At 38.7% G+C, this 18,519-nt stretch overlaps 1 protein-coding gene across 5 annotated transcripts in view; it reads left to right on the forward strand.

Annotated features, from left to right (window-relative positions):
* Positions 1-13,625, forward strand: part of LOC139107396 (zwei Ig domain protein zig-8) — a 112,988-nt gene extending 99,363 nt beyond the window's left edge. For 3 of the 5 annotated variants that reach the window (XM_070664986.1, XM_070664970.1, XM_070664978.1), the window contains 3 exons: positions 2,590-2,773; positions 9,563-9,705; positions 11,625-13,625. In XM_070664986.1, the coding sequence (XP_070521087.1) occupies positions 2,590-2,773; positions 9,563-9,705; positions 11,625-11,743 (446 nt within the window). In that variant the 3' untranslated portion in view covers positions 11,744-13,625. The other 2 variants (XM_070664994.1, XM_070665001.1) reach the window with 2 other exon arrangements.
* The last annotated feature ends 4,894 nt before the right edge of the window (positions 13,626-18,519 follow it).

The raw sequence follows: 18,519 nt of genomic DNA on the forward strand, positions 1-18,519 counted from the left end.
ACATTTCTCACTGGCCCCGGCATCCTATTCTGTTTTTGTATTTGTTTCGACTTTGAAAGTCAAATTACGGTAAACACAATTGTCCATTGTGCGAATCTTGCAATCGCGTTTTATCGAATGAATCTCACCGTACGATAATTAACGCAAGATATATGAATGCCTTGCCTGACTATTGTCGCGCATTGCAATCGATTATCAGCGGCTATTTTTGAAACCCGGTGGATTTCTCTGTATATGCGAATAAGCTCTACGCGTAACACAAATTAATTATGATTTTCTTTGGACGAATTAATTATTTTAATGTTTCATTACGCACGATTAATACGATACGGGACATAAATATCAAAAAAAAGGAAAAACAAAATTATAACTCCGTCACTATTGATATGCAATTTAATGCAAGAAACGGTTTTATCGTATTTGAGAACAGAATCGCAGTGGTCGAAATGCGATCGTAAATCGTCGCAAAAGGAAAACAAATAAAAAGATAATCTCAGTTTCGAACATTATCGTCGGATCATATTTAAAGAATGTTAGGATTATTGCTGTGCCGGAACGGTCGCACGTAAAAGGAAGGATCAACACTTAATCCGCGAAGAAGCTGAGATTCCGCAAGATAAAGTAGCCCAAGATTTTGGTATGCGGCGCTACTTCCTCGACCTCTATTCGCCGTTCGTCTTTTTACGTCTATACACCTGCTATTGATCTCTCTTGTTCTATCTTTGTCTTTTTGCCAATTTAGTCAACGCGTGTTCTTTTTACGATGTTAATAAAAGAAGGTATTACGATGTTAACAAAAGACCGCGAGCTTCGCGAATAGGATGCAATCTGTAATTTGCTTTCAGCTCCTGAAGTATTCAAGAGCAGAAATAGATGCGTCCTAAATTCAAATGTAACAGTGAGAAAGTTTTCAAGTTCTTTGTTCTTCACCGAAGTTTCATCCTTCACGCGTTTCGCAATGGTAGAAAAATATGAGCGGAAAGCTTAACGTACTAATAGAAATATTAAGATAAGACAATTTTAAAGATAATTACTGAATTAAGTTAATTTAAAGATAATCGCTCGACTTACTTAATTGTACTTAATTTCTGCTTGACTGTTCGTTTCGTACAATTTCATACGCGGATAAATATTCGTGCAGAGTATTTAAAAACTGCTGCTACGGCGTCTACTTAAAATTTTATTACACATTCTTGTTTTTATTTACTGCAGAAAGCATACGGTATGAAATTTGCAAGCATTAACGTGAAATTATCGGGTAAGGAAAAAAGGAAGGAAAGTAAGCGAAAAGCATATTTCCGCGCACAGGGAATAGGGAAAAAAAATTTTGTATCACGTTACGAAAAAAGCATGCGAAATAAAATGCGGCATACCTCAGACAGGGAACACATAAAAAGAAAGGAGGCAAACTGGGTGAAAGAGAATAGAGTAAGCGCGAGAGAGATTACATTTCGCACTGTATTCATGAGGTCAAGTACCAGGTCGACGAGAGAACGCTCTGATCTATCTCCGAAACGTTTTCCCCTTTTCGTGATTTCTTTCGGTACATTGCTTAGCTTTCGTGACCGCGACAGTCTACACATATAGAGGCCACCAATTTGGAAATGGTCCAGCCGTACGAAAGACGGCGATGGAGATTTGCGAACGAACCTGTTTGCTCGATTGCGTTTAGCACTCGTGTGAACAACCCGATGACGTCAATATGAGAGATATTTATTGGGCCATAAAGTTAAATATTTGAAGCCGTATCCGATGTAATCCAATATCACGCTCGTATGTACGACCGAGGCTCGTGACGCGCAAATTGCACGACGTGATTAACGAATTCATCAAATAATTGCTGGCTGCATTGGAATAAGAATCTCTTAAATTAACGTTATTTAAGATAAAATTATATTATCGTTTACAATAATAATTACAGCCTTTACTTGCCGATTAATTCTTCAGACGCCAATGATAATAAACGAAGGTCTAAAAATTTGCAAAACCACGCTGGAATCGAGTAGATTCTGTGACAGTTTGAGTGAAATAGGAGATAATAAAGTAAAGTAGAGAGCGGTTATAGAAATGGAAGGAGAAGGAGAAGAGAAAATCGGATATCGGAAGTTAATGGGTTGAAATGTGACTTTTCAAATGAAAGATAACTTTCCAGTAAAAACGCGACGATACGCTTCATACGTAATGTATCATGTACAAAACTTTCATCCGATCTGTAGCACTTTGATATTTAAACCAAACGTAGTAAGTATCTTCACTTCAACATGGTGACTCGAAAACTTCTTATAAGAGGATTAGGATAGAAACTCCGAGTCTACGATGTCCTCGAGAAGCTCTGAATTTGCTGCGACGTGTCCAAATTTTTTTTTCCTTCCCGATTAAAATTATGACTGTAACAATAATCAAATGTTTGCTACGCGAAGCACTTGAAATATCGATGCACTCGGGTTGTTTGTTTAACATACAAAATAACAGTCTCGCTATCTTTTTCAAAAGATTCTATAAAATGAAAACTAGCCTGCCGAGCTTTTTCATACGACTGCCGATTAAAAAATGTATTTGCTAATGAATTGAATCTTGTCAATTTTTCAGCACCGTCCGTCCAAATAGTGGACGCCCTGGGCGACCCACTGCGGGACAAGTATTATGAAGCTGATAGCACCATTGAACTATTGTGCGTCGTACGTCACATAGCGATGCAGGTGCAATACAGCGTCGTCCAGTGGCTTCATGGCAATAGAGTCTTAAACTACGATACAACGAGAGGTGGTATCAGGTAAGCCAAGCTTTGAAAAATTTCTTTTCCGTAACGTAACAAAATATTACATCTCGAATTGATACGTCGACACGTTTTATTTCGCAATGCCAAGCGCGAAACCGTGCATAATTTTATAATAAATACGTTATTAAATATTCGCGCCGGGATATCACGATATAAGCGCACACCGCGCTGGGAAATTACGTAGGTGTAAAAGAGGTCTTTAAGCTTAATAGCTCTATCACTCGAAATTTGCTTGCGCGAAGTCATTCTCGCTCGAAATACTTCTCGACAAATATGAGAAATGCATAATCTAAATGTCAGACAAACTTGACGCGGTTAGGCGAGCAAAGTGTAATTAATTCACGAAACTTTTCCTTGTTTGACGGGCATTTACGCGCGGTTGAAAGACTCTGTGTCAACTTTCTCTAGAAACGACCAGGAAAAGTCAAACCTAGATCGCGCATGTACAATAATTCTCTTTGTACATCTCGCCCTCGGAACACTTCGCGGGGCGTTAAAAAATACGGCCCGGTCTTATCTCATCTCTCCTGGATTATATATGTAGTATTATAGATTCTCGTGCAACTTGGCCGGAACGGCAGAAATTCAAAGAACCGATTCTGGAGCGTAAGAATTCATTATTCGCAATCTGTATAATGGCGATGAGATTCGCCGGCTCGTTCAGCTGTCACGTTGAATGAAACTCAAACTCGGGAAATAAGAAAAAGGCGAGAGCGACACGCCCTATCATATTAAGCTTCGTTAATATATAGTTCGTGTCACGTCCTTCAATGAGATATGAGATATGGGATATAAAACATTCCATTATGCAACGTATTACGGTCGTTTCACACGTCCCGTTCGAGTTAAGCCCGAAAATTTTACAAAAGTTGAAAAAAAAAAAAAATAACATCCGCGAAATTTCATCTCATTTATACATTGTCGCATATTCGCGTTTTTCTTGTCTCATCCAGCGTCACTTTGTTAAGTATGATGAATGATATAATTTATCATGTTGAATATATGCTCGCTCATAGCTGTGCAATCTCAAAAAACTAAACGAAATGAAAATCTCACGTTTACGAGAGATGAGAATTAGGAGTAATGTACTTACACGCTTTTGATAAGTTATTTATTGTATCGCTACTAAAAGCAAACAAATTTTTAGAATTCACTTTTACAACAACGAATTATATTGGGATAAACAAAGAATTCTTTACGCTAGATCAAGATTTATTAGTCAAAATAGCTATTTTTTTTATATTTCATACATTTAAATTACCAATTAAGAAAATCTTTAAAAATCCCTTTTTTTCATATAATGCATATATAAAACTATGCAAATTTCGTAAACTGCAAACTTTGGAATAAACTGCATGCTCGAATAATATAAAAAAATTATATTTTTCATAAAACTTTTTTCGGAAAATTTATATTGCATATCTAACAGCGCTGATGTGTGCAGAATGTCATCGTTCGCGGTACGCCCTTTTTTTTTTTCTCCCCCCGCAATTTCTCGGGCCAGGATACAAGAACATCCCCAAAGGACCCGAAAATACGTGCCGGTAGAGTGCTCATACGGAGTACATGGTGGTTGATGACAGTAGCCGCGCGAGTTAGGACGCCGGCGTGTCGACGAGAAAGGTTTCGTTGTTCAGGGGGCCGGTTCTTGGTTGAGACCAACGTTTCCGTGGGCCCGGTCTGACAGTAAAGTTAGGTGCCGGTGAGACACGAAGGGACAGTAAATGAAATTAGTTTGCGTTGCGCGCTTCCGTACATACGACTGTATATACACGAGGTCGTGGATCCCGCTGCGAGAACGGAATAGCGTCCCTCTGCGATCTGCCTGGCGACTATACGTTCCCAACGTTAAATATTTTGCCATATGCAGCGCATTAAAATATTAATTAACACTTTTTCAAATCCTGCACGCAAACGTTAGTTTGAAATAGGAATTGCCTTTAAAAAAAAAAGAAATCCTTCTTACCTCCCTTATCTCTCGAAATCTGTCGTTTCAGGTATTGAATTTTATATCGCAATGTTTTGGAATATTCAATATTTTGATCTTTCCCGCACGAACCGATTTCGAATATGCTGCAGCCAGTCGTGTTCAAAGACTTTTTTTTTTTCCTCCCTCTTCCTTTCGTTCGTTCTCACACGGAATTCTCTGTGAACCACAAGCCGTAAACACGCTGCACATGAAGTTGCTGCAGTACCATAGCACTTGTTTTCCCAATGCAGCAGCGTCTGCAGTGGCGAGAGAACAAGAAATATTGCTATCTCGCTTAATTTAATCTTTCATTTAATTAATCATCCGACATCTACCTGGTTTTCTCTGTCCTCCAGAATTTAACAATGCGTCTACGATAATCTCGTTCTGTCAGGTACACATCGGTTTTGGTACACCGAAGACTGATGCTGCAATATCTCGAAAGAAATTTTCACGTTATATTCGAGCTATTAAAATTTATTCATACACACAAAAGAAGTTATTAAATTAGTATCAAGTAGAAGTAAAGCAGGAAAATTTTTAATCAATATGCTGATGTGTTTAAAAAAAAAAAAAAAAAAGAAACATAACATATGCACACATTATTGAACGTTCGTAAAGTAGCAGTGTAACAGCTATCCAAATAATAATTAATCAATCTATTTGCTAACAATATCCAAGCTGAAGGTAACGTGACAATGAATTTATAGTGCTTAACGTCGCGTTTAATTCATTAAATTACAGTAGGACCCTTGACGGCGTAACGATCATCAAATCAAGGGAGGGGGAGCACTGCGCGGTGGAAAATAGCATTTTACACAGTGTCAAATTACATTAAATTTTCGGGGCCGTAATTAAACCTCCGTTACGACAACGATAGCAACGTACAAAGCGTGGTCCCGTAGTTGACCGGCGTTAAATCGAATTTTCTGCGCTGTCGAATCAACGTTATGTTTACAATCTATCTTAATTTATTCTCAATGTGAGCTTAACCTGGCCCTATCGTGATAAGGGACACATTGCACTTGCCTGAACATATTAGCTTTATCGCGCTTTCAGTTTCTCAATGCCGCAATGATCCATCAAGCGTGCCGCTGATTGTGCTCAACGTAAAGTTAAAAGACGAGAAACGTCATTCGCGAAAGGTGCCGGCTTTAAATATTATGTGTGCGTGTATTGTTTTGTATTTGAGATTTTAGGAAAATAATTATAAGTCGCTCCCGTGGTCATTAACGGAAACGGTAATACGGTAGAATTCATTACCGATCTCGTTTCACGTAACGTCCCATGTTGCATCGACAAAAAGAGCATCTGTCGTATATGGACATCGCGTCGAATGATAAATTGCCGGCATTATGCAGTATCAATTCGTTTCTGCTGATTGCGCTGGAAATAAAGAAATCGCTAATCGGTTATATATAGGGTTAACAGTCGCATCAATTCATCGATCAAAATAACGTCTCGCGTGATTAATCGTCGTTTGCCGACTGCGTAGAACGACGTTCAACGTATTCTAAGCGTTGTGCAAAATTCAACCGAAAAGTAAACCGTCTGTAAGCGCATTCGTCTGTTTGCATAAAAACTTTGCGAAAAAATCTTGGATTACGCGCCTGTATATTAAGCACGCCGACGAAGGCTACAACGCTGTAGCAAAGCGTGAATTTAAAGCGATTATTAAAAGTGTTTCTATATTAAATAAATATGTAAACAATATTTATTAATTTAATACGTGACACAGTTCCGACGTTGCAATTATTGTCTCGTAATTATTGCATGCCCCAGCTTGACCAATTTATCATCGCATTAAAATTACACGAGTCACACATACAATGCTATTTCCATCGGTGACATTAATCTCATTATTTAAGCCAGTGGCGCCGTTTAACTTTATTCGGAAACGCAATAATTAGTAACGCCAGGCGGTGTTAAATCTCTTAAAACCACCACTGTAGATTAGCGCAAAAATTACTTACAGCGCAGTAATCGTGATAAAAGCGCAGCTTCTAAGCGCCGGCTTTAAAGCTATTTAGAGGCATAAATATCCAGGTTTAACATTACATTTGGCAGTGTGGATTTTTCAGCTGATCCCAAGATTCCCAGTATACTAACCTTTTCATTATCGTTTCGCGTTTCCCGTATCGAATTAATTGTAAGAATTCTCTCACAAATCTTTCTTTTTTTTTTTTTTTTTCCGCGTTACTCCATGCAAACGGCGAATGCTTAACGTCGCGGATAAACGAGCGATCGCCTGCCGGTGTTCAACCGTCCGAGGGTAACGAAAGCGACAAATTGCGACGGTGGAACTTTTTCGATTAAAGTCTCGCTTGCTCTGCGCAATTCAAAACCTTTCTCGGTCAAGTTTCCACTTGCAGCGACACGCATCCCGGCATAAATAAAGATGTTCCTCCGTAAAGGATAGCGGCGGTTGAGCGAGCAGCTGCAAAAGGGCAAACCTTGTTTCTCTACGTGGAATTTCAACGTTAACCGTCGTAGAACGTAGAAGGAACAACGGCGATCGAACAACAATTGCAACACGTGAAATCACATCGTAGGAAAGCTTCGGAAGAGAGGGAGAGAGCAAGAGAAATGCTTTGCCGCGGAAAATCCTGTCGCATTCCAATTAGTTAAAGCAGTCGCAGCAACGTGAATCGAATCCTTAATCGGATCCATTTGACATGATTGCCAGTTTAAATAATTCGTTGCGGTACTTTTATCTCTTTCTCGCCCTTCCTTTGTTTTATTCTTTTTGTTTTTTTTTTCTTTGCAAGCTCTCAAAAGTTTTAACAGACTATCGCGAATGATATTCATTAATTTTCGTCGAAGAAGATTACTTTAAATTCAGAACGGTTTAACACATAGGACGAAACGTAAAAGGAGATGTTTTTTTGGGGGGGTTTTTTTTTTTTTTATCAATTAGCACTTCGAGAACTTGTATTATTTCAATAAGACACGACCGGACGACAGTACATCCGGGATGATATTGCCATAAAAACGCACGCTTTTGTTCCGTGCGGTCACGTCTGTCACGTACAGAACGCAAAAAGAAAATGCTAAAAATTTCCTCTGTGAAATATTTACCGGGCAAACGTTTGCCGTTCTGGCTGTCAAGTAGCCTTTAAAAGCGTGAACTGAAAGTGATGTAGAACATAGCTTCAACGCGATCGTCGCGAGAATCCGGTGGGGTTCAACAGAATTGTTATAACTTTTATAATTGTATTTTTTTAACTTCCGTCCTTATTCCTGCGTTAAAAAAAAATTTTTTTTATCTTTTTTTATTTAAACGAAAACACCGTTACGATTATATCCAGCTTTAATGTTTTAAAATAACGCGAAAACGTGATCGCGATAAAAACTATTAACTATGCCATCATCCTTCAATATTTGCCGCTCTGCCGGAACGCTCCGAGTCGCTACTTGCACCTCGCACTCGTACAAAATGCTCGCTCGAACAGTCCCCTTTTTCCGCCAGTTTCTCACAAAAATAGGAACGTCAAGCACGAGAGCAATTTTCCGCAAGACGTCTCTGCAGCATGCAGTTTCGCGCAGAAACCTTTCTCCCTCGAGAAACCGGGTATATTTCTGTCTGCAATTAGCGCACTTTAACGAAGTCATTGTCTCATTGCATCCCTCGGTCCTTCTTTTTAACTTAAAATGCGATTTCGAGAAAAGGAACAGACCTCATTACGGAAACTTTTACATCCAATGATTTATGGAGATTCAATGTACAGATAATGAATGCCGTTCCGTCGCGTCAATACGAAATAAATTAGAGGCATACGCGAAACACTTAGAACGCGTTTCAGTAAAAATTATAATGATATTAAGTGTGGTTGTGAGAAATGACAAGTGCTACAATTATTCCTGATTTCGCGACTTTTTGTTTCGAACAATGAGAGCAGAAAACGTAGTTTTGCCCAAACTTTTTTAAGCGGTACGTCAGAATAACATTACCACTGTATTCCTCGCATCTGTAAAAGCGAATTCGCGAATTGTTTGTACGAGACTGAAATATGCAATTCGACACAGCAAGAAAAAAAAAAAAAAAAAAGAGCCACTGATCAATATGAAATGCGTTATCAAGTCAGTTCGCCGACGCTGAGCAAATATTTATTCGATGGAAGTTATTATTCGGTCTATTGTTTGCACAGAATACAAACTGTTCTCGCAAGAGCCGATAATTTTGGCTCAATTTGCAATTAACTTACCTCTTTCCGTGTAAGAAAGTTTGTAAAAAACTGTGTGAATGGGGAACGGAATGTACCGGTGAGAACAAAAATTAAAAAAAAAATTTAAAAAAAAGAAAGTTAAGAGGAGGGCCAAAAATGACTGGAGTGATGGAGAATCGGCAATTACTCAGGACAAAGAAGCAAGGGGCGGTGTAACCGGCAAAATTGAGGAGTTCTCATTAGTCTTAGGAAGTGCTCTCTTTTTTTCGCGACTTCGTATTGGTAATTTAGCTCGAGATATTTCAATGGAACTTTTCCAAAAGTATATCACTGCGACTGATACATTTTTAATATTAGACTTAGCTTAGTGGCACTTTAATCAACGGTCTATATTTTTCGCAGCGGATGTCTCTCCGCGTTTATAAATTTATTAAATATTATTATGAAAAGTAAAAATCCACGAATATTCAGATTCTAATAACGCAGCAGACTTTTTGCCGCGCGTACGGAAAAGTCGAACACGAATATATTCATATTACTTTCAGCCGCGTCGTCAAGCGCGCGATACGAAGTACAGCGTAGGTGAATTTCGCGTCGACGAACTTTCGAAGGATTGAAAATTCAACGTCGTGTATACGCCTGTTGTAGCGTGAAAACGGACCTGATGGAAGAGGGGGCCAATTCGACTCTCAGCATAGCTAAAGTCGGACCTATGGATAGCGGAAATTACACCTGCCAGCTTACCACCATGCCGGACCAACCTGCCACAGTTCACGTGCACGTTTTAAACGGTGAGAATATTTTTGTATCCTTGATATTTCTTGATTGCTCCTTCGCGTTTATCGACTTTTATTGTTGAAGCGTGTGAAATTAACGATGTCATCTTGTTAGGAATATACAGGGCGCGTTTAAAACTGTTGTACAGTACACATTTTTTTTTTCCTTTTACATCTATTATATTTATTTGTTAAATAATTTAATTGAAAACACATTAAGATTCTCACCGTTTTAAATTTTGTAAATTTGTGTGCAAAATAAAGACCACCGGGATTAAAAGTACATCGTGCGCGCAATAAAACGTACTTGTTTACTTTGAAACGGATAGAACGGGTTATTTTCGTTTCTTTGATGGCGCTATTCGAATAATCGACCGTTCGGTTAAACAATGTTTAAATAGTACAGGAATTCTATTGTGCTACCCATCTGGGCGCGCGCGTTTTGTTTAATTTGAAATTGAAATTTGTTTCGAAAAATCTATCCAGGAAAATTTCACCTGGCTCCGATGCAGTTTACGGAAACTTATCTCAAACTATTCACTGATTAACATGATACGAAACAGACTAACAATAGTTAGATGGGAATCGCGCTTCAAGTCTTAAGTAATTGACGAATTCACAACATTCACCGATGCGTGGTATTCGCGTTTGCTCCATTACAAAAGCTATATCCGAACGTTCGCGTACAACTTTGTGTACAGTAGCTGGCAGACTCGGCTATTTATTACTGAAGTACATGCCTTTGAAGCATTTAATATTTATCTTGAACTGCGCTCGCAAATGCGCCTAAAAGTCCTCCGGTGTTTGACTCCTGCGAGAAAGTTCCCATGTCGGAACTTGTTATAAAGGATCTTCTTAAAACGCTTTCGCGCAGGAACTCGCGACGAAACTAAGTACGCAAGTTGAATTTTCTAACTACACAGACAAACTTTGCACAATTGCTTTGATGTTGCGACTTACGCATTATGGTTTCTGGATTAATCTCTATCGAGTTCGCGCGATATTCTCGTGATACTAAAAACGATAGATAACTTCCGTAAAAAAGTTTTTTTTATTACTAATTTTCTACTATTTATCACTATTTTTTTTTTAATAATGTTCTTAAATGATTGATTTTATTTGCAATATGTGATATCAATTGCATATTTCCACGAAATTAAAAAAATAACAAATTTACAAATGGAACAAACTCGTAATCAATTTTTCTTGAACAAGATGGTTTTTTTTCGATTTTCCTAATTTTCTTTTCAACAGGGGGTTAAAAATACAAATGTATATCATAACAGGCGTTAGAAAGAAGAACATGTATCAGTCAGGACGTTTCCATTTCGCGAAGATAACAGAGAAATTCGCGTGACACAACCGTCGATGACGAAGAGACTTACTTCTCGGCACGCAAAAATAAATCGTTCATAAATTCAAACACCTTACAGCACATATATTCGCCTTGGGATCAAATACTGGGGAATTCGCGGTTCCTCGGGAATCTTGTATTGCGAGATGACTTACGCAAATGCCATTTCGATTATCCTCTCCGCAGCTTAATACGGATTCGACAGGCTTCAGTCGGAGCTAAATTGTACAAGATGTTTCCTAATAATATTTGCATGTCGCTTGGGCTTTCATTACGAGCTGATAATTACGTCTAAATTCGATCAGAGTTTACTTTACTGAACAAGGAAGCGTTCTCGCAATTATCTATTATAAATTTTCACAAATCTCACATATCGTTCTCGTCTCTAGTGCCTTAAAATAAAAGTTTCAGCTTTACCTTGTGCTTTTTGTATTATTCTTTTATTTTCGTGTCTGTCTGATAAAGTGCTGATTATAATTCTTGATTGTCAATACTAGACGACGTATTCAAAGATTATTATCGACGTCGGAAAAAGAGTTCCGCGAGCGATTCCTTGTGAGTGTATTTGACGCTGTTTCAGGAGAAAGTTTAGCCGAGTTACATCACAGCGGTGCTCAGCTCATTCGAGCGGATGTCGCTAGCTCGTCGTTATTCTTCCTGGCAGCCGTTCTCGCTCGATCGGGCCAGGTGCTCAGATGAAGGCTCGACCCTGCTTCTTCGGGTATTCGCGAGAGTCGTTGAGGTAGGCGAGAGAGAGAGAGAGAGAGAGCACTTCGCGGCGATGACAAAGGGACAGTGCTCCACGACGGTGAACGAAACATTATCACCTGTGCACCGCGCGAACTTTTCTATTATCGTGACGGGAGTGGACACGAGGGCCAAAGGAGTGTGTTACGTTAACATATTACGTTGACATAAGGAACGTAGATGAAATAGAGGCGGTTGGCTGCGTTGTTTTGGAACGTTATTATAAAAAAATGGGTTTAAAGATATAGGTCACTTGGCATTCGCGATATTCATGTCCGAAGCATGTCTCGATCGCGAAATAATACACCTTCGTCAATTTTCAGCGCGATTATTATTCGAGCCATTCTACACGGGATTTGAATATTTCAAACAGGATAAATGTCTCCGTAAACGACTCCAATATCTATTTAGCTAGTTAATTTTCTGGGATTTGCATTCGAAAGCCGGCAATAATACATAAACCATTTAAAAGAGTATTACGGATTTAGTTATTATACATTTATAATAAGTCGTTCACTAATGTGCCTATTCATTTTTTAATTCGTTCGAGTATTGGCTTTTGCGGATTCTTTAAATGTGAACGTTTCCACACGCACGAATAAGATGTGTGTACGCGCCGTTAAATTGCCGCAAATATAATATATATACATTATGTGCGCGCCACCAAATGTAAAGTGAATTATTCGGTCATTACGAAATGATAGGATAATAATACGCTGTTAACATCGCTCGTGCGTTTGATTGCTCGACATCAGCACCTCGCCAAGTTATTCTAACGCAACCGTTCTCGCAACTAGAAATGACCAAAGCAAGAGTAAAATCATAAATCTGCGTATCGAATAACCAATAACCGGTAAACAATAAAGGCTCGGGGCACGGACTGCTATTGGAGTGGCTCCTATCGCGTATCACTATGGCTGTGATAATCGAGACAAATTGCGCTGTTCGATTCGGCCTCCATCCATCACTATTCGCACCATTATATTACAAAATTCTCTGCGTCCACCGAAGCGTTTTTTTTTTTTTTTTTTTTTATAGCGCGGAACGAGTGCGAGGATTCACACGGGACGAGGAAATTTTTCAATTAACAGGATCACGAGCTTCCATCGTTTTATCCAATAATATTATTTTATTATTGATAATTAAAAGGCAGCAAATTTCTCGTCGAATGTGCAACATCAATTATCAGTGCGTCGGGGAGACTGTTGCCTATTGATAAGGTTTGTTAAATATTTCGAGATTATTTTGATTATTACAATAATTATTATTGTTAATTATAATAATAATATAATACGAATACATATGCATTATACGTACTATAAATTAAGTTAATCTATGATAACATTGATGAAAATTGTTACAGAAAGAACAATTAAAGCTGATATTGCGTTAATTGCGCCTGCTTTCTGACATCGGGTTTTTGTGACAGGATATTCGTGTATATACTAGGTTTCTATAAATTCGTCAAAATGTATTTAGATGCTGTGTATGTGTGTGTGTTTTTTTTTTTTTAGCTCGCAACCAGGAAACAAATATATTTTACGTAGTTTTGTTATTTAATCTCGTAATTATATTACCTCGTGCAACAAAATTTAAAACACAGCTTGCCAAGATATTATCTAAATGTATGTTATGCAGTGATGAAGGTACGCTTGTCTTTCATGCAGCCAACCAAATCTTTATGCCGTGAGAAGGTGTGTGTGTGTGTATGTGTATACATGAGAGAAAGATTACGCGTTATAAATTTAAGCTGAATATAAATTTAAGCCGAACCTAACGTTTTATCGTGAGGAAAACGAAAATCACGTAATATACGATATGCGTTTTACAAGAACTGGCTTTGTCTCATTGTACGCCTCGCAATTCAGACTTTAGAAATTTTAGCCTGGATCGTAGTCGTGATTTTTTTGCACAGGTAAGTATCGCTCTCGAAATACAACGTATACTTTAAAGACCGCGTAGTTCTTAGCGTTTAAAAAGTAATTTGAAATTGGATAAAAATTATTTAAAGATCCTATTTATTACATGAGTTTTATCACACGCATAAATCGAAACTGTTATCTCGTAGTACGTAAATATGTTCTCTTTTCCATAATGTTTATTATTTAAATTAAAGGATTTGCATGACGTATTCAAATCGGATGTGATTTGATAATGGAAACGTGCGTTGTGTCGTACGGGGGCGGAGGGAAGCGGAAACTCGGATCGTTGACGTAAAATCGCGCGAGAAGTTTTGTAAATCGAGCGTGGCGAATTAGAATTCCGCACGTATAGCTGACGTTGACGACATCGTCTCTTCGGTACTTTGTATAGCGTGTCTCGTTCAAACGAAACATTTTCTCTCTCGCTCGCGAGTTTACTCGATTTCCAACTGTAAGCGCGACTTGGAATACATATGTGAGATTTTCATTGATTGGAAAACAAAGGGATGTCTTGAACATCACGTTTCACTCGCAACTTTTATGGTAATTCTCGAATGAAAATTGTTTTTAAATACTTGAATAATTACTATCGTAAAGAAAAAAAAAAAAAAAAAAAAAAAAAAAAAGGGAAAAGGTAGAATTTCAGGTTATTAAACCAGAGAATTTTAGACTAAATAAAATTGTCGCTGCTAGACAATCGTGCCGGGCGTTTCTCTCAAACGAGAAATATCAGGCTCGCGCGGTGCTTACGTTTTATGAAAGGAAAGGTATAGCTCGGCTCTTGCCCACGTTCAGCTTCGACCAGCTCGTAACAAAGCGGTGCGCTGTTCCGCACAGACGCACGGTCGCTTTTACGCCTAGCAGCGATTAAAGGACGAGCGACTGTAAAAATAACGTTGTTGAATTCCAACATTCGCCGCTGCCTCCGTCCGACCTCGGCCAAGATTTAACCAGGCTGAAACGCTACCGAAAAGCCGGGAAAGAGGCCGAGAGCCCACGCTCCCTCGTTTCGCGCAGCAAGATCCATTTCCGGTACGACGTTCCGTTACTTACGTACCGCGTATGCGGCGAGAAACGGTCGCGCTCCGCTTCTCATCGGGAGATTGAAGCCGGCTTGAACTTATCGTCAACCTTGCCGCAAGTAGGATACGTCGGGAATAACGTGCGGGAATATACGCGGGAAGTACCTCGGGTGCACACCGACAGATTGGACGTGGCTCCATCGATCTCCCTGTTGGACCTCCAGGAACTCTATTCATCCGTGTGCGGTCCGACATCCACGAGATTCTTCGTCGCTGGGACACCCTCCAGGAAGGTAGGTGACTTTTCACGTTTCCTTGCCGAGACGGACTCGCTCGAAGCAACGTTACGACATTCGAACATGCTCCGCACATGCTGCGCGAATACTAAGAGTTCTCGTTAAAACAAACGCGGTGGCATTCGTTCGCAGCGACGGCCCGTTTCATTACATTTTTAATTATAAAAACGGCAAGAAATATTAAAAGTTTTATATGAAAATCCGATTGATATACATATGATTTACGAATATAAAAAGGGAAACCGCTACCTTGCCTCGAAGAGTTACAATTAAATTCATTGTTTAAAAATAATCTCGGCAAAATTTTAACTTTATAAACTCGACCTGCACAAGGGACGCGCGCCACGAAATCGGATGAAGGTGAGAAAAAGAAATCGACTGCAGCCGGTTATCCGGCATTTGCGATTTGCAACTTTTATCAAATAAGTCTCTTTACTCCCAGAGTGAGGTTTTCGAAGTAACACACGATGTGGGATAACGTTTTGTAACTTTTCAACGCTCGCTTGCGCGTACCGGCGCGTCCCGGATTTCCGGATCTCATCCAGCACGTGGACCAATCCAGCGCGTCAGAGAAAAATATTGAATGCACAATATCGTCACTCGAGCAACTTCATTCTCATGCATTTTTCACGCGGCACGTGTCTATACCTTTTAACACTGCGCGGGGCCAAATGCAACGGAGGGCGTTTTATATGGTACATTCGGTAGAATAAATGCGCACCGGAAGAACGTCGCGGGTCTTTCCTGAAGCAACTTTTACGTATATCCGGACTACATTCCAAAGCTCTTCTCTACATGTCGCAAGTTGACTATTACCTACTTCTGACTTTTTATTTTATTTTATTTTTTTTTCTTTCTTTTTTTCTCTTCATTTTTCTTCCGGTAAACGACTATTTAATGATTTTTCCGACTATTACCAAGACGTGCGGAGTAACAGACAATTTTACGTCATCTCCTTTCGACTTGCAACTATAAACGGGCATCTAACAAGCTTTAAAATGATCGCGTGCCTGTCTGTTCTCCACACTTCTAATCAAGTTTTGTGTGTTGCGTGCTCATGTCTATCGCGCCAACAGACACGAGCTAGACAATCTCATGGTATCTTCTTTACGTGCATAAGCACCGGCGAAGGGGGAAGGAGAGAGAAAAAAGAGCAAAAATACATTTTTAATTTTATTACATACATAACGCTTTGAAATAAGAGAGATCCATATTTTATCTCGCGCATAAAACGTTATTTATACGATATTTATGATGTTAATGAAACACGTAAGCGCTTCGTATTAAATAAAATTGAACAAAAAGTATAATAAAATTTTAACGTAAATAATTTAATACGGTTTATTATAAGTCGACAATTTGTAATAATATGTTTACAACGAGCAATTAAAATCCTAAAGAGCAATATGCGTAACAACATGCGTGATGAACGAGCCGCAAGATTATTTTACGTACGTTATCCCGCGGTAAGTGATAAGATTCTGGCGCTTTGGATACTGAATAACGAATTATGCGAGATATAATAATTATTATTATACGGTGATACAATAATAAAATTACAATTAATGTACGGTGTAAATTTTTATGTACGAGCGGACAATATCGCTCGTACCATACGCCCGGAGCGTTTTAGCAGTGGACGCAGAAACATGCAACTTTACGAGGCGACGGTAGTCTCGGCAGCGAGGAACAAAATTTATGAATCCCTCCGGTTCTTAAAGAATTGACGACAAAGAAGCATATTGCTCGCAAAATGCAATATCGAAGTTTTAAAGTCGGCGCGAGACGTTGCTTCTCTGTAGTACAAAACGGCAATAAAAAAAAAAAAAAAAGATCCAGCATCGCAATTGGAGAAAATTACAAGCTAAACATGCGCAAGCACATGCACGAAAAGTAATTTCCGATAATGAGGAAATGAATGTTGCATAACTTGTAATGAAAAGTGGTGGATATAATATTATAAAATAATTCTTTACTGGACCATTTTGCAAATGCGCAATGTTATTGCAACGTAGAAAATTTCTTCCTGTACATTTTAATAATCCCATCGTATTCATTGATTGTAAATTATAAAATATTTATTAATATCCTTCATTTCCTCGTATACTTAAACTCGTCATACGAATGTCATAATAATTATTTGCGCATATATTAATCAACCTCGAGATCTAATACAATTCGAGCGTGCGCGAGTAATAACTTAATGCGAAAAGAGTCTCTTTACATACAATAACGAAAATTTATATGTCGTCAACAGTTCTAAAAAAAAAAAATATAATACCCTTATACAATTCATTCGTAGAATTTAAACGTTTGTAATTACTTTCAACGACAGGTATCACCCGTCGACATAAAAAAAAGAAAAAAGAAACAGGTAAGTGAAGGATTGCGTTCGTCTCGATTTAAAAACAAAAGTGTAAAATAACCATAGCCGGGAGTGGCGCAGCTGTTCAATGGGAATTTCTTAAAGCGTGCCTCGCAAGCCTACAAGGGATGAGATAAAATGCAAAGGCGTGATGAAGATGTTCTCCGCCAGGCACCTCGCTTTCACCGCAATCCTTGGAGGTGTGAAAGTGTGTAAACGGCGTACCAGCCGACGTTATATCGCCGAGACGAGAGAGCCGCTCTCATGGGAGCTGGACCCGGGCGAGATAGGGCGCCGGTGTCGGAGTTATAAATCGCCACGATTTCATCCCGCCCGCGTGTTGTATATGTCCGGAATGCATCTAACCGCGGTCTCGCTCGCGTGTTGGCCCACGTTTTCGGGCTTCCTGCTCTTCCCCTCCGACTCTCCGGGACGAAGGGCTAGAAATTATTAAAGAGAGTAACGGTAAAGTGTGCAACGATGTGACCCAATTAAACGTACACCGGCGCGATTTTGCCGGCTGCGCTCTTGCGAGGCAAAGAAAGATTTATATGCGGAGGTACTATTGCGGGTAGACAAAAATCGATCGAATATTCATTTACGATCTCTCGGAATATCCATCCCGATATTTTGAGATAAGACCACGGACTGGAAAAGGTGTCCAATACCGAGGTGTCACACAGCGGTGCTAATTAAGTTTGATTATTAAAATCTATATATTGGAATTTTAAGGTAAATTAAATTAAAAAATGAGAAGAGATATAAGTATGAAATAAATTAAATGGATAAAAAAAAATTAAACTCGTTTAAATTGTAAAAATTCAAAACATTTTAGAAGATACTGTAATTCTAATTTTACCTCTTTTTATATACGTATACATACATTTTGCGTTTACTAATAAATTACAACGGAATTTGAAATAAAAAAAAAAATAAATAACTGAACGTTTTTGTCTGAAAAGTAAATTTATGTTCTTTAATATTTAACTGCGGATGGCTCGTGCAATTTGCGTTTATATCACCGAAATTATAAAACACGAATTGCACACAAATATAAATTCATAAAAAAACATTATTCTTTCCTATCAATTTATAAATAAACTTTATTAAATATGATGCTTGA

The sequence above is a fragment of the Cardiocondyla obscurior genome, linkage group LG01 (assembly GCF_019399895.1).
Source record: "Cardiocondyla obscurior isolate alpha-2009 linkage group LG01, Cobs3.1, whole genome shotgun sequence".
NCBI classification, from domain to species: Eukaryota; Metazoa; Arthropoda; class Insecta; order Hymenoptera; family Formicidae; genus Cardiocondyla; species Cardiocondyla obscurior.